We start from the raw sequence: 12,590 nt of genomic DNA, 5'->3' as shown, positions 1-12,590 counted from the left end.
CCCCAAAACCCCATACCTCCCCCCCAAACCCCCCCCAAAAGTGGGTCCAGGCCCCCCCCCAGGCCCCATAACCCCCCCCCATATCCCCCCCCAAACCCCATAACCCCCCCGAAAGCCCCCAAAAGTGGGTCCAGGGCCCCCCCAAACCCCATAACCCCCCAAAACCCCATAACCCCCCCCAGACCCCATACCCCCCCCCCATATAGGGGATGGGACCCCCCCCCCCATACACTTGGGGGTCCTATCCCCCCCCCCCCCCCATAGGTTCTGGGCTCGTGGATGCCACTTGTGGGGCCGGGGGCGGCCCAGGATCGGGCCCACATCGTGGAGTTGGTGCTGGAGCGGATGAGGGCGGAGCTGCCCCGCCCACGGAGCCCCTCCCCCGCCCGGCCACGCCCACAGGTAACACCCCCCACCCCCCGACCCTTCTGAGCCCCCCAAGTCCTCCAGGAGCCCCCCAAGTCCTCCAGGTGCCCCCCAAGTCCTCCTGGACCCCCTGAGCCCCCAAGTCCTCCAGGTGCCCCCCAAGTCCTCCTGGTACCCCCCAAGTCCTCCTGGACCCCCTGAGCCCCCAAGTACTCCTGGTGCCCCCCAAGTCCTCCAGGAGCCCCCCAAGTCCTCCAGGAGACCCCCATGTCCTCCAGGACCCTCTTGAGCCCCCCAAGTCCTCCAGGAGACCCCCAAGTCCTCCAGGAGATCCCCATGTCCTCCTGGACCCTCTTGAGCCCCCCAAGTCCTCCAAGAGACCCCCAAGTCCTCCTGGTGCCCCCCAAGTCCTCCAAGAGCCCCCCAAGCCCTCCAGGAGCCCCTGAGCCCCCCAAGTCCTCCAGGAGCCCCCCAAGTCCCCCTGGACCCACTGAGTGCCCCCCCCAACTTTTCTGCCCCACAGATGCCGGTGACATCAGGGTCCCCCCGCCCGGGGACCCCCCCGCAGCAGCGACCCCCACCCCAGGGTGAGTGACGCCCCCCCTTCCCCTCCCCCCGCCCTCCAAAATATGGGGCACCCCCAAAAAAGGGGGGCCCCACCCCCCCCCAAATATGGGGCACCCCCCAAATAGGGGGGTAACCCCCCCTCAGCCCACCCCTCCCCCCCCATAGGGGACCCCCGGGGGGGGGTTGGGTGTGTCTGTCCCCCCCCTCCCCCCGCCCCTCCCCCCACCCCCATATGGGCCCCCCCCAAATATGTGGGGCACCCCCCAACCCCCCCCCCCAAAATACCGGGTCACCCCCCCCAAATAAAGAAAAAAAAACCCCAAATTTTGGCCCCGCCCCCCATCTGCGCCCCTCCCCCTTTGGCCACGCCCCTCCTTCCCTAAGCCCCGCCCCTCACACCCCACCCCTCTAAGCCCCGCCCCCCCCTTAACGCCTTTCTCTCCCCCCTCCCCCTTCCAGGGGCAGCGCCGCCGTCTGGCCCCGCCCAGCCCCGCCCCCCGGGGGGCGTGGCCTCGCCCGGCCCCGCCTCGCCGCGAAGCCCCGCCCGCCCCTCCCCAGGGATACAGCCCCGCCCCCCGGCCCCGCCCACCTCGCAGCAGCCCCGCCCCTCTGGGCCGCAGCCCCGCCCGCCGGCCCCAGCCACCGCTCAGCCCCGCCCTCAGGCCCCGCCCACCGCTCAGGCCCCGCCCCCCGCTCAGCCCCGGCCCCAGGCCCCGCCCACTTCCCCACAGCCCCGCCCTCAGGCCACGCCCGCCGCGCAGCCACGCCCCCAAGCCCCGCCCACCTCCCCAGGGCCACGCCCTCAGGCCTCGCCCACCTCCCCCCAACCCCGCCGCCAGGCCACGCCCACCTCCCCGCAGCCCCGCCCTCAGGCCCCGCCTGCCGCTCAGCCCCGCCCTCAGGCCCCGCCCACTGCTCAGCCCCGCCCTCAGGCCCCACCCACCTCGCCCCAGCCCCGCCCTCAGGCCCCGCCCGCCGCTCAGCCCCGCCCTCAGGCCCCGCCCACCTCGCCCCAGCCCCGCCCTCAGGCCCCACCCACCGCTCAGCCCCGCCCTCAAGCCCCGCCCACCTCGCCCCAGCCCCGCCCCCAGGCCCCACCCACCGCTCAGCCCCGCCCTCAAGCCCCACCCGCTTCCCCCCAGCCCCGCCCCCACTCCCCCCAGCCCCGCCCCCAAACCCCGCCCCCCACGCGCCAGCCCCGCCCCCCGGGCCCGCCCCTCTCCCCCAAACCCCCTCTGGCCCCCAAACCGGGCGGAGCTCCGCCCCCTTCCAGGTAAGTGGTGGGGAGGGGGCGGGGTTTGGGTGTGTGGGGCCACGCCCCCACACTGACCACGCCCCCTCCCCCTTTTAGCCCCGCCCCCGAGCAGGGCGGGGCCGAGAGCATCCGCTCCCTCCGGCAGAGCTTCGCCAGTCTCTTCTCCGACTGACGGCCGACCCCCAAGTGTGGGGCAGAGAGGGGGTCCCCGACCCACAAGTAGGGGGGGGGACACCCCCCATCTCTGCGCCCCATAAGTTGGGGGGGTCCCGCGCGTCCCCCGACCCACAAGCGGGGGGCGGGGAGGTGCCCGGGACCCACAAGTGGGGGGGTCACCCAGATGTCTGTGACCCATAAGTGGGGGGACGCAGGCGTCCTGGCCCCACAAGTAGGGGGGACCCAGACGTCTGGGACCCATAAGTTGGGGGTCCGAAGTGTGTGGGACCCATAAGTTGGGGTCAACGGCATTCGGGACCCATAAGTGGGGGGTCCCAGACGTCTGCGACCCACAAGTGTGGGGCGCTGAGGTGTTTGGGACCCATAAGTGGGGGTCCCCCGACGTCTGCGACCCACAAGTGTGGGGCGCTGAGGTGTCTGTGCCCCATAAGTGTGGGTCCCTCCTATGGGGGGGGGCACTTTCCGTGTGTGTTCGTGCCTGTGCCTGTGTAAGCCCCGCCCCCCCCTGCGGCCACACCCCCTCGGGCCACGCCCACTGTGTTAAGCCCCGCCCCCCGCTTAAGCCCCGCCCCCTGCCCACGTGTGTGTGTGTATGGGGCAATAAAGCCCCAGAGCTGCTGCTGATGGGTCGGTGCCTATAGGGGGGACCTATAGATGGGGGGAGACCCTATAGATGGGGGGGGCGGGGGGACGACACCCCCTATAGATGGGGGGGGACCCTCTATGGATGGGGGGAGACCCTATAGATGGGGGGAGACCCTATAGATGGGGGAGATACTCTATAGGTGGGGGGCGGACCCTATAGATGGGGGGGACACTCTATGGATGGGGGGAGACCCTATAGATGGGGGGGACCCCTATAGATGGGGGGAGATACCCTATAGGTGGGGGGGGACACCCTATGAATGGGGGGAGGACCCTATAGATGGGGGGGGCTATAGATGGGGTGAGATACTCTATAGATGGGGGGGGACACCCTATAGATGGGGGGAGGACCCCTATAGATGTGGGGGGGACACCCTATAGATGGGGGAGATACCCTATAGATGAGGGGGCACCCTATAGATGGGGGGAGGACCCTATAGATGGGGGGAGGACCCCTATAGATGTGGGGGGGACACCCTATAGATGGGGGAGATACCCTATAGATTGGGGGGACCCTATAGATGAGGGGGACCCTATAGATGGGGGCAGATACTCTATAGATTGGGGGGGGGACACCCTATAGATGGGGGGAGGACCCTATAGATTGGGGGGACCCTATAGATGGGGGGAGGACCCCTATAGATGTGGGGGGGGACACCCTATAGATGGGGGAGATACCCTATAGATTGGGGGGACCCTATAGATGGGGGGAGGACCCTATAGATGGGGGGGACCCCTATAGATGGGGGGGACACACCCTATAGATGGGGGGAGATGCCCTATAGATTGGGGGACACCCTATAGATGGAGGGAGGACCCTATAGATGGGGGGGACCCTATAGATGGGGGCAAACCCTATAGATGGGGGAACCCTATAGATGGGGGGGACCCTATAGATGAGGGGGACGCTATAGATGGGGGGAGGACCCTATAGATGGGGGGGGACCCCTATAGATGGGGGGAGATACTCTATAGGTGGGGGGGGGACACCCTATAGATGGGGGGGACCCTATAGATGTGGAGAGATACCCTATAGATGGGGAGATCCTGTAGTTGGGGGGGACCCTATAGATGGGGGGACCACCCTATAGATGGGGGGGAAACCCTATAGATGGGGGGGACACCCTATAGATGGGCAGGGGGACCCTATAGAAGGGGGGACACCCCATAGGTGGGGGGGGCCTAAAGATGGGGGGGACACCCTACAGATTGGGGGGGACCCTATAGATGGGGGGGGGGGGCTATAGAGCCTATAGGGCCTGGGAGGGGCCTATGGGGCCTATAGAACTGGGGGAGGTACGGAGCATATAGGGCCGCGGGGGGGGGGGGAGCTATGGACCCTATAGACCCCAGATGGGGCCCTATAGACGCTATGGCCTGTGGGGAGGGGGCTATATGCACGGGGGGGGGAGGGGGGGCTCTACGACCCCTATAGAACCTTGGGAGCCCCTATAGACCCGGGGGGGGGCCCTATGGCCCCTATAGACCTCGGGGGGGGGCCCTATAGAGACCTGAGGGGGCACTACAGACCCCATGAGGGCCCTATAGACCCGGGGAGGGCCCCTATAGAGACGTGAGGGGGCCCTATAGCCCCTATAGAACCCGGGGGGGCCCTATAGACACTGGGGGGGGGGCCCTATAGACCCCATGGGGGCCCCTATAGGCCCCGGGAGGGCCCCTATAGAGACACGAGGGAGCCCTATGGCACTTATAGGTCCCAAGAGAGCACCTATAGAGACCTGGGGGGCCCTATAGAGACCTGGGGGGGCCCTATAACCCGTATAGAGACTGGGGGGCCCTATAGCCCCTATAGAGACCTGGGGGGGCCCTATAGAGACCTGGGGGGGCCCTATAGCCCCTATAGAGACGTCGGGAGACCCTATAGAGACCTGGGGGGGGGCCTATAACCCCTATAGAGACCGGGGGGCCCTATAGAGACCTGGGGGGCCCCTATAGAGACCTGGGGGGGCCCTATAGAGACCTGGGGGGGCCCTATAACCCGTATAGAGACTGGGGGGCCCTATAGCCCCTATAGAGACCTGGGGGGGCCCTATAGAGACCTGGGGGGGCCCTATAGCCCCTATAGAGACGTCGGGAGACCCTATAGAGACCTGGGGGGGGGCCTATAACCCCTATAGAGACCGGGGGGCCCTATAGAGACCTGGGGGGCCCCTATAGAGACCTGGGGGGGCCCTATAGAGACCTGGGGGGGCCATATAACCCGTATAGAGACTGGGGGGCCTATAGCCCCTATAGAGACCTGGGGGGGCCGTATAACCCCTATAGAGACCGGGGGGCCCTACAGAGACCTGGGGGGCCCTATAGAGACCTGGGGTGGCCTATAGCCCCTATAGAGACTGGGGGGCCCTATAGAGACCTGGGGGAGCCATATAACCCCTATAGAGACCTGGGGGGGGCCCTATAGAGAACTGGGGGGCCCCTATAGAGACCTGGGGGGCCCCTATAGAGACCTGGGGGGGCCCTATAGCCCCTATAGAGACCGGGAGGCCCTATAGAGACCTGGGGGGGCCCTATAACCCGTATAGAGACTGGGGGGCCCTATAGCCCCTATAGAGACCTGGGGGGGCCCTATAGAGACCTGGGGGGGGCCTATAGCCCCTATAGAGACTGGGGGGCCCTATAGAGACCTGGGGGGGCCATATAACCCCTATAGAGACCTGGGGGGGGCCCTATAGAGAACTGGGGGGCCCCTATAGAGACCTGGGGGGGCCCTATAGAGACCTGGGGGGCCCCTATAGAGACCTGGGGGGGGCCTATAGCCCCTATAGAGACCTGGGGGGCCCTACAGAGACCTGGGGGGGCCCTATAACCCGTATAGAGACTGGGGGGCCCTATAGCCCCTATAGAGACCTGGGGGGCCCTACAGAGACCTGGGGGGGCCCTATAACCCGTATAGAGACCTGGGGGCCCTATAGACCCCGGGGAACCCCTATAGAGACCCGGGGAGCCCCTATAGGCCCCGGGGAGACCCCTACAGAGGCCTGAGGGGTCCCTATAGACCCCGAGAGGGCCCCTATAGAGACGTGAGAGGTCCCCATAGCCCCTATAGGCCCCGAGAGGAGCCCCCACGCAGAAGTGTGGGGGGGGGCCCTATAACCCCTATAGAGACCGGGGGGGCCCTATAGACCCCGGGGGGACCCCTATAGAGACGTGAGAGGGCCCCACAGCCCTTACGGAGGGGGGGAGAGGGCCGTACCGGAAGGCGGCGCGCTACTTCCGGCGCGCTGAGGCGCGCCGCGGGGCCACTTCCGGCGCGCTGACGCGAGCCGCGGGGCCACTTCCGGCGCGGCGCGCGCTGACGTCACGGGCGGCCATGGCGGCGGCGGGGAAGGCGCGGCGCTACGAGGCCTTCGTCAGCGACGTACTGCGCCGCGACCTGCGGTAGGGCGGGCCCCGCCCCCTCCGCCCCCGGCCCCGCCCCCCTCCCCGCGCTCTAACCCCGCCCACGCCTTCTAAGCCACGCCCCCCCCCCCTCGCGGCGCGCTGTAACACCACCCGCCCCCCCCCCCCCCCCCCCCCCGGCGCCCGCCGCCGCGCTACGGCCACGCCCCCCCCCCCCGCCGCGTTCTGGCCACGCCCCCTCGGCTGCAGCCCCGCCTCCGCGCTGCGGCCACGCCCCCTCCACCCCCCGCGCCGCGGCGTTCTGGCCACGCCCCCTACTTCTGCAGACCCGCCCCCCCCGCCGGCGCATTCTGGCCACGCCCACCTCGGCCGCAGCCCCGCCCCCACCCTTCTGGCCACGCCCTCATTTTCCTTTAGCCACGCCCTCACCCCCCAGCCATTCCGGCTCCACCCCCTCCCAATTTTTCCCGGCCACGCCCCCTTTCCCCCGACCACACCCCTTTTCACAGCCACCCCCTTTCCCGACCACGCCCTCTTCCTCTGGCCACGCCCCCTTCCCAGGCCACACCCATTCACCTAGCCAAACCCCTTCCCCTAACCACACCCCCCTTAAGCCCCGCCCCTCCCTCACTCCTCCACCCCCCCCCCAACCCTCTCCCCTGGAGACCACCCCCAAGCCACACCCCTCCCCGAGACCACGCCCCCTTTCCATAACCACGCCCCATCAAGCCTCACCCCTCCCCAAGGGAAACCTCCCCCTCCTCCTCCCTCGAGGCCACGCCCCCTCCCTCTAGACCACACCCCCACCGAGGCCACTCCCCTTCTAACCACGCCCCCTTAAGCCCCGCCCCTCCCTCACCCCTCCCCGGGGAAGCCTCCCGTTCCTCCCTCGAGGCCACGCCCCCTCCCCCGAGGCCACTCCCCCTTCTAACCACGCCCCCCACTAAGCCCCACCCCTCCCCCAAACCTCCCCTGGGGAAGCCTCCTGTTCCTCCCTTGAGGCCCCGCCCCCTCCCCCGAGGCCACGCCCCCATCCCTGAGGCCACTCCCCTTCTAGCCACGCCCTCCTTAAGCCACGCCCCCCCGGAAGCCTTCACTTGCTCCCTCGAGGCCATGCCCCCCCGAGGCCATCCCCCCCCCGCCCGAGCCCACGCCCCATTTCCTCCGAGGCCCCGCCCCTCCCCGAGGCCACGCCCTCTTCTAACCACGCCCCCCTTAAGCCCCTCCCCTCCCCTGGGGAAGCCTTCAGTTCCTCCCTTGAGGTCCTGCCTCCCCCCCCCCCGAGACCACGACCCTCCCCGAGGCCACGCCCCTTTCACCGAGGCCACGCCCCTTTCCCCGAGGCCACGCCCCCTCCCCTGAGGCCACGCCCCCCCCCCGCAGGCGGGTGCAGGAGCAGCGGGACGGCGTCTTCCAGCAGCAGGCGCAGGTGCTGCAGCTGCGCACCGCCCTGGCCCGCCTCCAGGTGGGCGGGGCCTCCGGGGGGTGGGCGGGGCTTGGGGAGGCAAAGGGGCGGGGCCTGGTGGGGGGGCGGAGGTATGAATGGGGGAAAATACGGGGGGAGGAGGGGGGATTTGGGGGTTCGGGGGGGGATTTGGGGGGATCAGGGGGCAAATTTGGGGGGAGGAGTGGGGCATTTGGGGGTCCCTGGGGGCAAATTTGGGGGATCAGGGGGGTATTTGGGGGTCCCTGGGGGCAAATTTTGGGGGATCAGGGGGGTATTTGGGGGTCCCTGGGGGCAAATTTTGGGGGATCAGGGGGGTATTTGGGGGTCCCAGGGGCAAATTTGGGGGAGGAGGGGGGATTTGGGGCTCCCAGGGGGCAAATTTAGGGTTCAGGGGGGTATTTGGGGGTTCAGGGGGTATTAGGGGGTCCCTGGGGGCAAATTTTGGGGTTCACGGGGGTATTTGGGGGTCCCTGGGGGCAAATTTGGGGGGAGGAGGGGGGACTTAAGGGTTCCGGGGGGCAAATTTGGGGGTTCAGGGGGGTATTTGGGGGTTCAGGGGGGTATTTGGGGGTCCCCGGGGGCAAATTTGGGGGGAGGAGGGAGGATATTGGGGGTCCCTGGGGGGCAAATTTAGGGGCTCAGGGGGGTATTTGGGGTTTCAGAGGGGGTATTAGGGGGATCCTGGGGGCAAATTTGGGGGGAGGAGGGGGGATTTAAGGGTCCCGGGGGGCAAATTTGGGGGTCCCGGGGGGCAAATTTGGGGGATCAGGGGGGTATTTGGAGGTCCCCGGGGGCAAATTTGGGGGGAGGAGGGGGGATTTGGGGGTCCCTGGGGGCAAATTTAGGGGTTCAGGGGAGTATTTGGGAATCCCTGGGGGCAAATTTGGGGGAAGGAAGGGGGATTTGGAGGTCCCCGGTGGCAAATTTGGGGGGAGGAGGGGGGATTTGGGGGTCCCTGGGGGCAAATTTAAGGGTTCAGGGGGGTATTTGGGGTTTCAGAGGGGTATTTGTGGGTCCCTGGGGGCAATTTGGGGGAGGAGGGGGGATTTGGGGGTCCCTGGGGGCAAATTTTGGGGCTCAGGGGGGTATTTGGGGGTTCAGAGGGGTATTTGTGGGTCCCTGGGGGCAAATTTGGGGGGAGGAGGGGGGATTTGGGGGTCCCTGGGGGCAAATTTAGGGTTCAGGGGGGTATTTGGGAGTCCCTGGGGGCAAATTTGGGGGAAGGAAGGGGGATTTGGGGGTCCCGGGGGGCAAATTTGGGGGCAGGAGGGGGGATTTGGGGCTCCCAGGGGGGCAAATTTAGGGTTCAGGGGGGTATTTGGGGGTTCAGGGGGGGTATTAGGGGGTTCCTGGGGGCAATTTGGGGGGAGGAGGGGGACTTAAGGGTCCCGGGGGGCAAATTTGGGGGTCCCGGGGGGCAAATTTGGGGGGAGGAGGGGGGATTTGGGGGTCCCTCGGGGCAAATTTGGGGGTTCAGGGGGGTATTTGGGGTTTCAGGGGGGTATTAGGGGGGTTACTGGGGGCAAATTTGGGGGAAGGAAGGGGGATTTGGAGGTCCCTGGGGGCAAATTTGAGGGGAGGAGGGGGGACTTGGGGGTCCCTGGGGGCAAATTTGGGGGGAGGAGGGGGGACTTAAGGGTCCCGGGGGGCAAATTTGGGGGTTCAGGGGGGTATTTGGGGGTTCAGGGGGGTATTTGGGGGTCCCCGGGGGCAAATTGGGGGGAGGAGGGGGGATTTGGGGGTCCCTGCGGGGCAAATTTAGGGGCTCAGGTGGGTATTTGGCGTTTCAGAGGGGGTATTAGGGGGATCCTGGGGGCAAATTTGGGGGGAGGAGGGGGGACTTAAGGGTCCCGGGGGGCAAATTGGGGGTCCCGGGGGGGCAAATTTGGGGGATCAGGGGGGGTATTTGGAGGTTCCCGGGGGCAAATTTGGGGGGGGGAGGGGGGATTTGGGGGTCCCTGGGGGCAAATTGAGGGTTCAGGGGGGTATTTGGGAATCCCTGGGGGCAAATTTGGGGGAAGGAAGGGGGATTTGGAGGTCCCCGGGGGCAAATTTGGGGGTAGGAGGGGGATTTGGGGGTTCCCCTGGGGGCAAATTTTGGGGCTCAGGGGGGTATTTGGGGGTTCAGAGGGGTATTTGTGGGTCCCTGGGGGCAAATTTGGGGGGAGGAGGGGGGATTTGGGGGTCCCTGGGGGCAAATTTGGGGGGAGGAGGGGTGACTTAAGGGTCCCCGGGGGGCAAATTTGGGGTATCAGGGGGGTATTTGGGGGTTCACGGGGGCAAATTTGGGGGGAGGAGGGGGGATTTGCGGGTCCCTGGGGGCAAATTTAGGGGTCAGGGGGGTATTTGGGGGTCCCGGGGGGCAAATTTAGGGGCTCGGGGGGGTATTTGGGGGATCAGTGGGGCAAATTTGGGGTTCCCTGGGGGCAAATTTAGGGGGTTGGGGGGGGGGCACTTGGGGGGGTCCCGGGGGGGGGGGGCAAATTTGGGGGGGGGGGGGGGAGGAGGGGGGTATTCCCCCGGGGGGGGGGGAGAGGGGGGAATATGTGGGTCCAGGGAAGGAGGGGGAGGGGGGGCTGTGGGGAGGGAGTTATGGGGTGCTGTGGGGGGGGTGGGGGGGGTTGGGGGGGTTGGGGGGGGCTGTGGGGCAGAATTTGGGGGTGCTGAGGGCCCCCCCAGGAGGCGGCCGCCCCACTGCGCGCTCAGGTGGATCTCGGCTGTAACTTTTTCGTCACCGCCGAAGTGTGAGTGGGGCACCCCCCAAGTGGGTCCCGTCCGTCCGTCCGTCCCCCCGGGACCCCAAGTCGTGTCGTCCGTGTCCCCCCCCCCCCCGGGACCCCCAATCCCCCCCAAAACCCCCAAATCCCCACTCAACCCCCACTCAAGTGAGCCCCATAACCCCCTCCAGACCCCCCCGGGACCCCCAAGTCTGTTCCCCAAACCCCCCCCCCGGGACCCCAAATCCCCCCCCCAACCCCCCCCGGGACCCATAACCCCCCAGACCCCCCCGTCACCCCCAAATCCCCCCAAAACCCCTCCAGGACCCCCAATCCCCCCCAAGTGACCCCTTAACCCCCCAGACCCCCCCGGGACCCCCAAGTCCCCCCCCCCGGGACCCCATAACCCCCCTGACACCCCCTGGACCCCCAAGTCCCCCCCCTGGGACCCCATAACCCCCCCTGACACCCCCTGGACCCCTAAATCCCCCCCCCCAGACCCCCACTGGACCCCCAAATCCCCATCCCCAACCCCCCTGGGTCCCCAAGTCCCCCCCCAGACCCCCCCTGGACCCCCAAATCCTCCCCCCACCCCCCCCCCCCCAGTGACCCCATAACCCCCCAACCCCCCCGGGGACCCCCAAATCCCCCCCCAACCCCCTCTGGGTCCCCCAAGTCCCCCCCCAACCCCCTCCAGGACCCCCAAATCCCCCCCCACCCCCCCGGGACCCCATAACCCCCCCAGAGCCCCCCTGGACCCCCAAGTCCCCCCCCTGGGACCCCATAACCCCCCTGACACCCCCGGGACCCCTAAATCCCCCCCCAGACCCCCACTGGACCCAATCCCCATCCCCAACCCCCCCTGGGTCCCCCAAGTCCCCCCCAGACCCCCCTGGACCCCCAAATCCTCCCCCCACCCCCCCTCCCCAGTGACCCCATAACCCCCCAACCCCCCCTGGGACCCCTAAATCCCCCCCCAAACCCCCTCCAGGACCCCAAATCCCTCCCCCCAACCCCCCCCCCGGGACTCCATAAACCCCCAACCCCCCCCCGGGACCCCCAAGTCCCCCCCCCCTCCCCCCAAGTGACCTCATAACCCCCCTAACCCCCCCCCCCCGGGACCCCCATACCCCCCCAAAACCCACCCCCCGCCCCCTCCCTCCGGGCCCCCCAAGTGACCCCCCCCTCCCCCTTACTCCCCTCCCCCCCCCTCAGCCCCTCCCCCCAACGAGTCTTCGTGGCTTTGGGGTACGGGTTCTTCGCCGAATTGACGGTCCCCGAGGCCCTGCGCCACCTCGACCGCCGCAGCCGCCTCCTCGACCGGTAAGCCACGCCCCCTCCGGGTTGGCCACACCCCTCCGGGTTGGCCACGCCCCCTCGAATAAGCCCCACCCCTAGAAAGTTGCCCCCCCTCCCATACTCTATAGGGTGGCTGGAGGAAGCCCTGGGCGGATAAGCCACGCCCCTACGGAGGCCACGCCTCCCATGGGTTGACCACGCCTCCTACGTTTGGCCACGCCCCCTCGAATAAGCCCCACCCCCTAGGAAAACCGCCCCCCCCCCCCAGGGGTGGCTGGAGGAACCCTCTGGATGGATAGGCCACGCCCCTACGGAGGCCACGCCCCTCCGGGCTGGCCACGCCCCCTATAGCCACGCCCCCTCCAATAAGCCCCCACCCCCTTTGAAACACACCACTACCCCCACCCCAAACCCTGTAGGAGTGACCCTCCTCCGGGGTGGATAAGCCCCGCCCACCCCTCAAGGCCACGCCCCCTCAAGGCCACACCCACTAGGCCACACCCCATACACAGGCCATGCCCAGCTAGGCCCCACCCCCTTTACACACATCCAAGGACTGCAGAAGCGTGATAAGCCACGCCCCCGGGATAGGCCACGCCCCCACCAGGCCACACCCCCTCCGAAACAAGTCACACCCCCTCTACAATAAGACACGCCCCCACCACGGCAGGCTGGGGGTCATAACCCCTCAAGGCCACACCCCCTCCAGTGAGGCCACGCCCCTCCAGCCCCCTCCTCCAAACCCACATACCCT

The 12,590-nt window shown here is 67.9% G+C and overlaps 1 protein-coding gene across 1 annotated transcript; it reads left to right on the top strand.

Moving 5' to 3' along the window:
* Positions 1 to 6,306: 6,306 nt before the first annotated feature.
* Positions 6,307 to 11,864, top strand: UXT (ubiquitously expressed prefoldin like chaperone; the record flags this gene model as incomplete). The annotated part of the gene is made up of 4 exons (XM_082500654.1): positions 6,307 to 6,412; positions 7,757 to 7,838; positions 10,500 to 10,564; positions 11,753 to 11,864. Exons 1-4 carry the CDS (start codon positions 6,345 to 6,347, stop codon positions 11,862 to 11,864), a joined length of 327 nt encoding a protein of 108 aa, XP_082356780.1. The 5' UTR covers positions 6,307 to 6,344.
* Positions 11,865 to 12,590: the final 726 nt, after the last annotated feature.

The sequence above is a fragment of the Vanellus vanellus genome (assembly GCF_965231255.1).
Source record: "Vanellus vanellus genome assembly, contig: HAP1_SCAFFOLD_2321, whole genome shotgun sequence".
Taxonomy (NCBI): domain Eukaryota; kingdom Metazoa; phylum Chordata; class Aves; order Charadriiformes; family Charadriidae; genus Vanellus; species Vanellus vanellus.
Note: the sequence above shows the minus strand (reverse complement) of the source record. Positions and strands in the feature narration are given on the sequence as shown.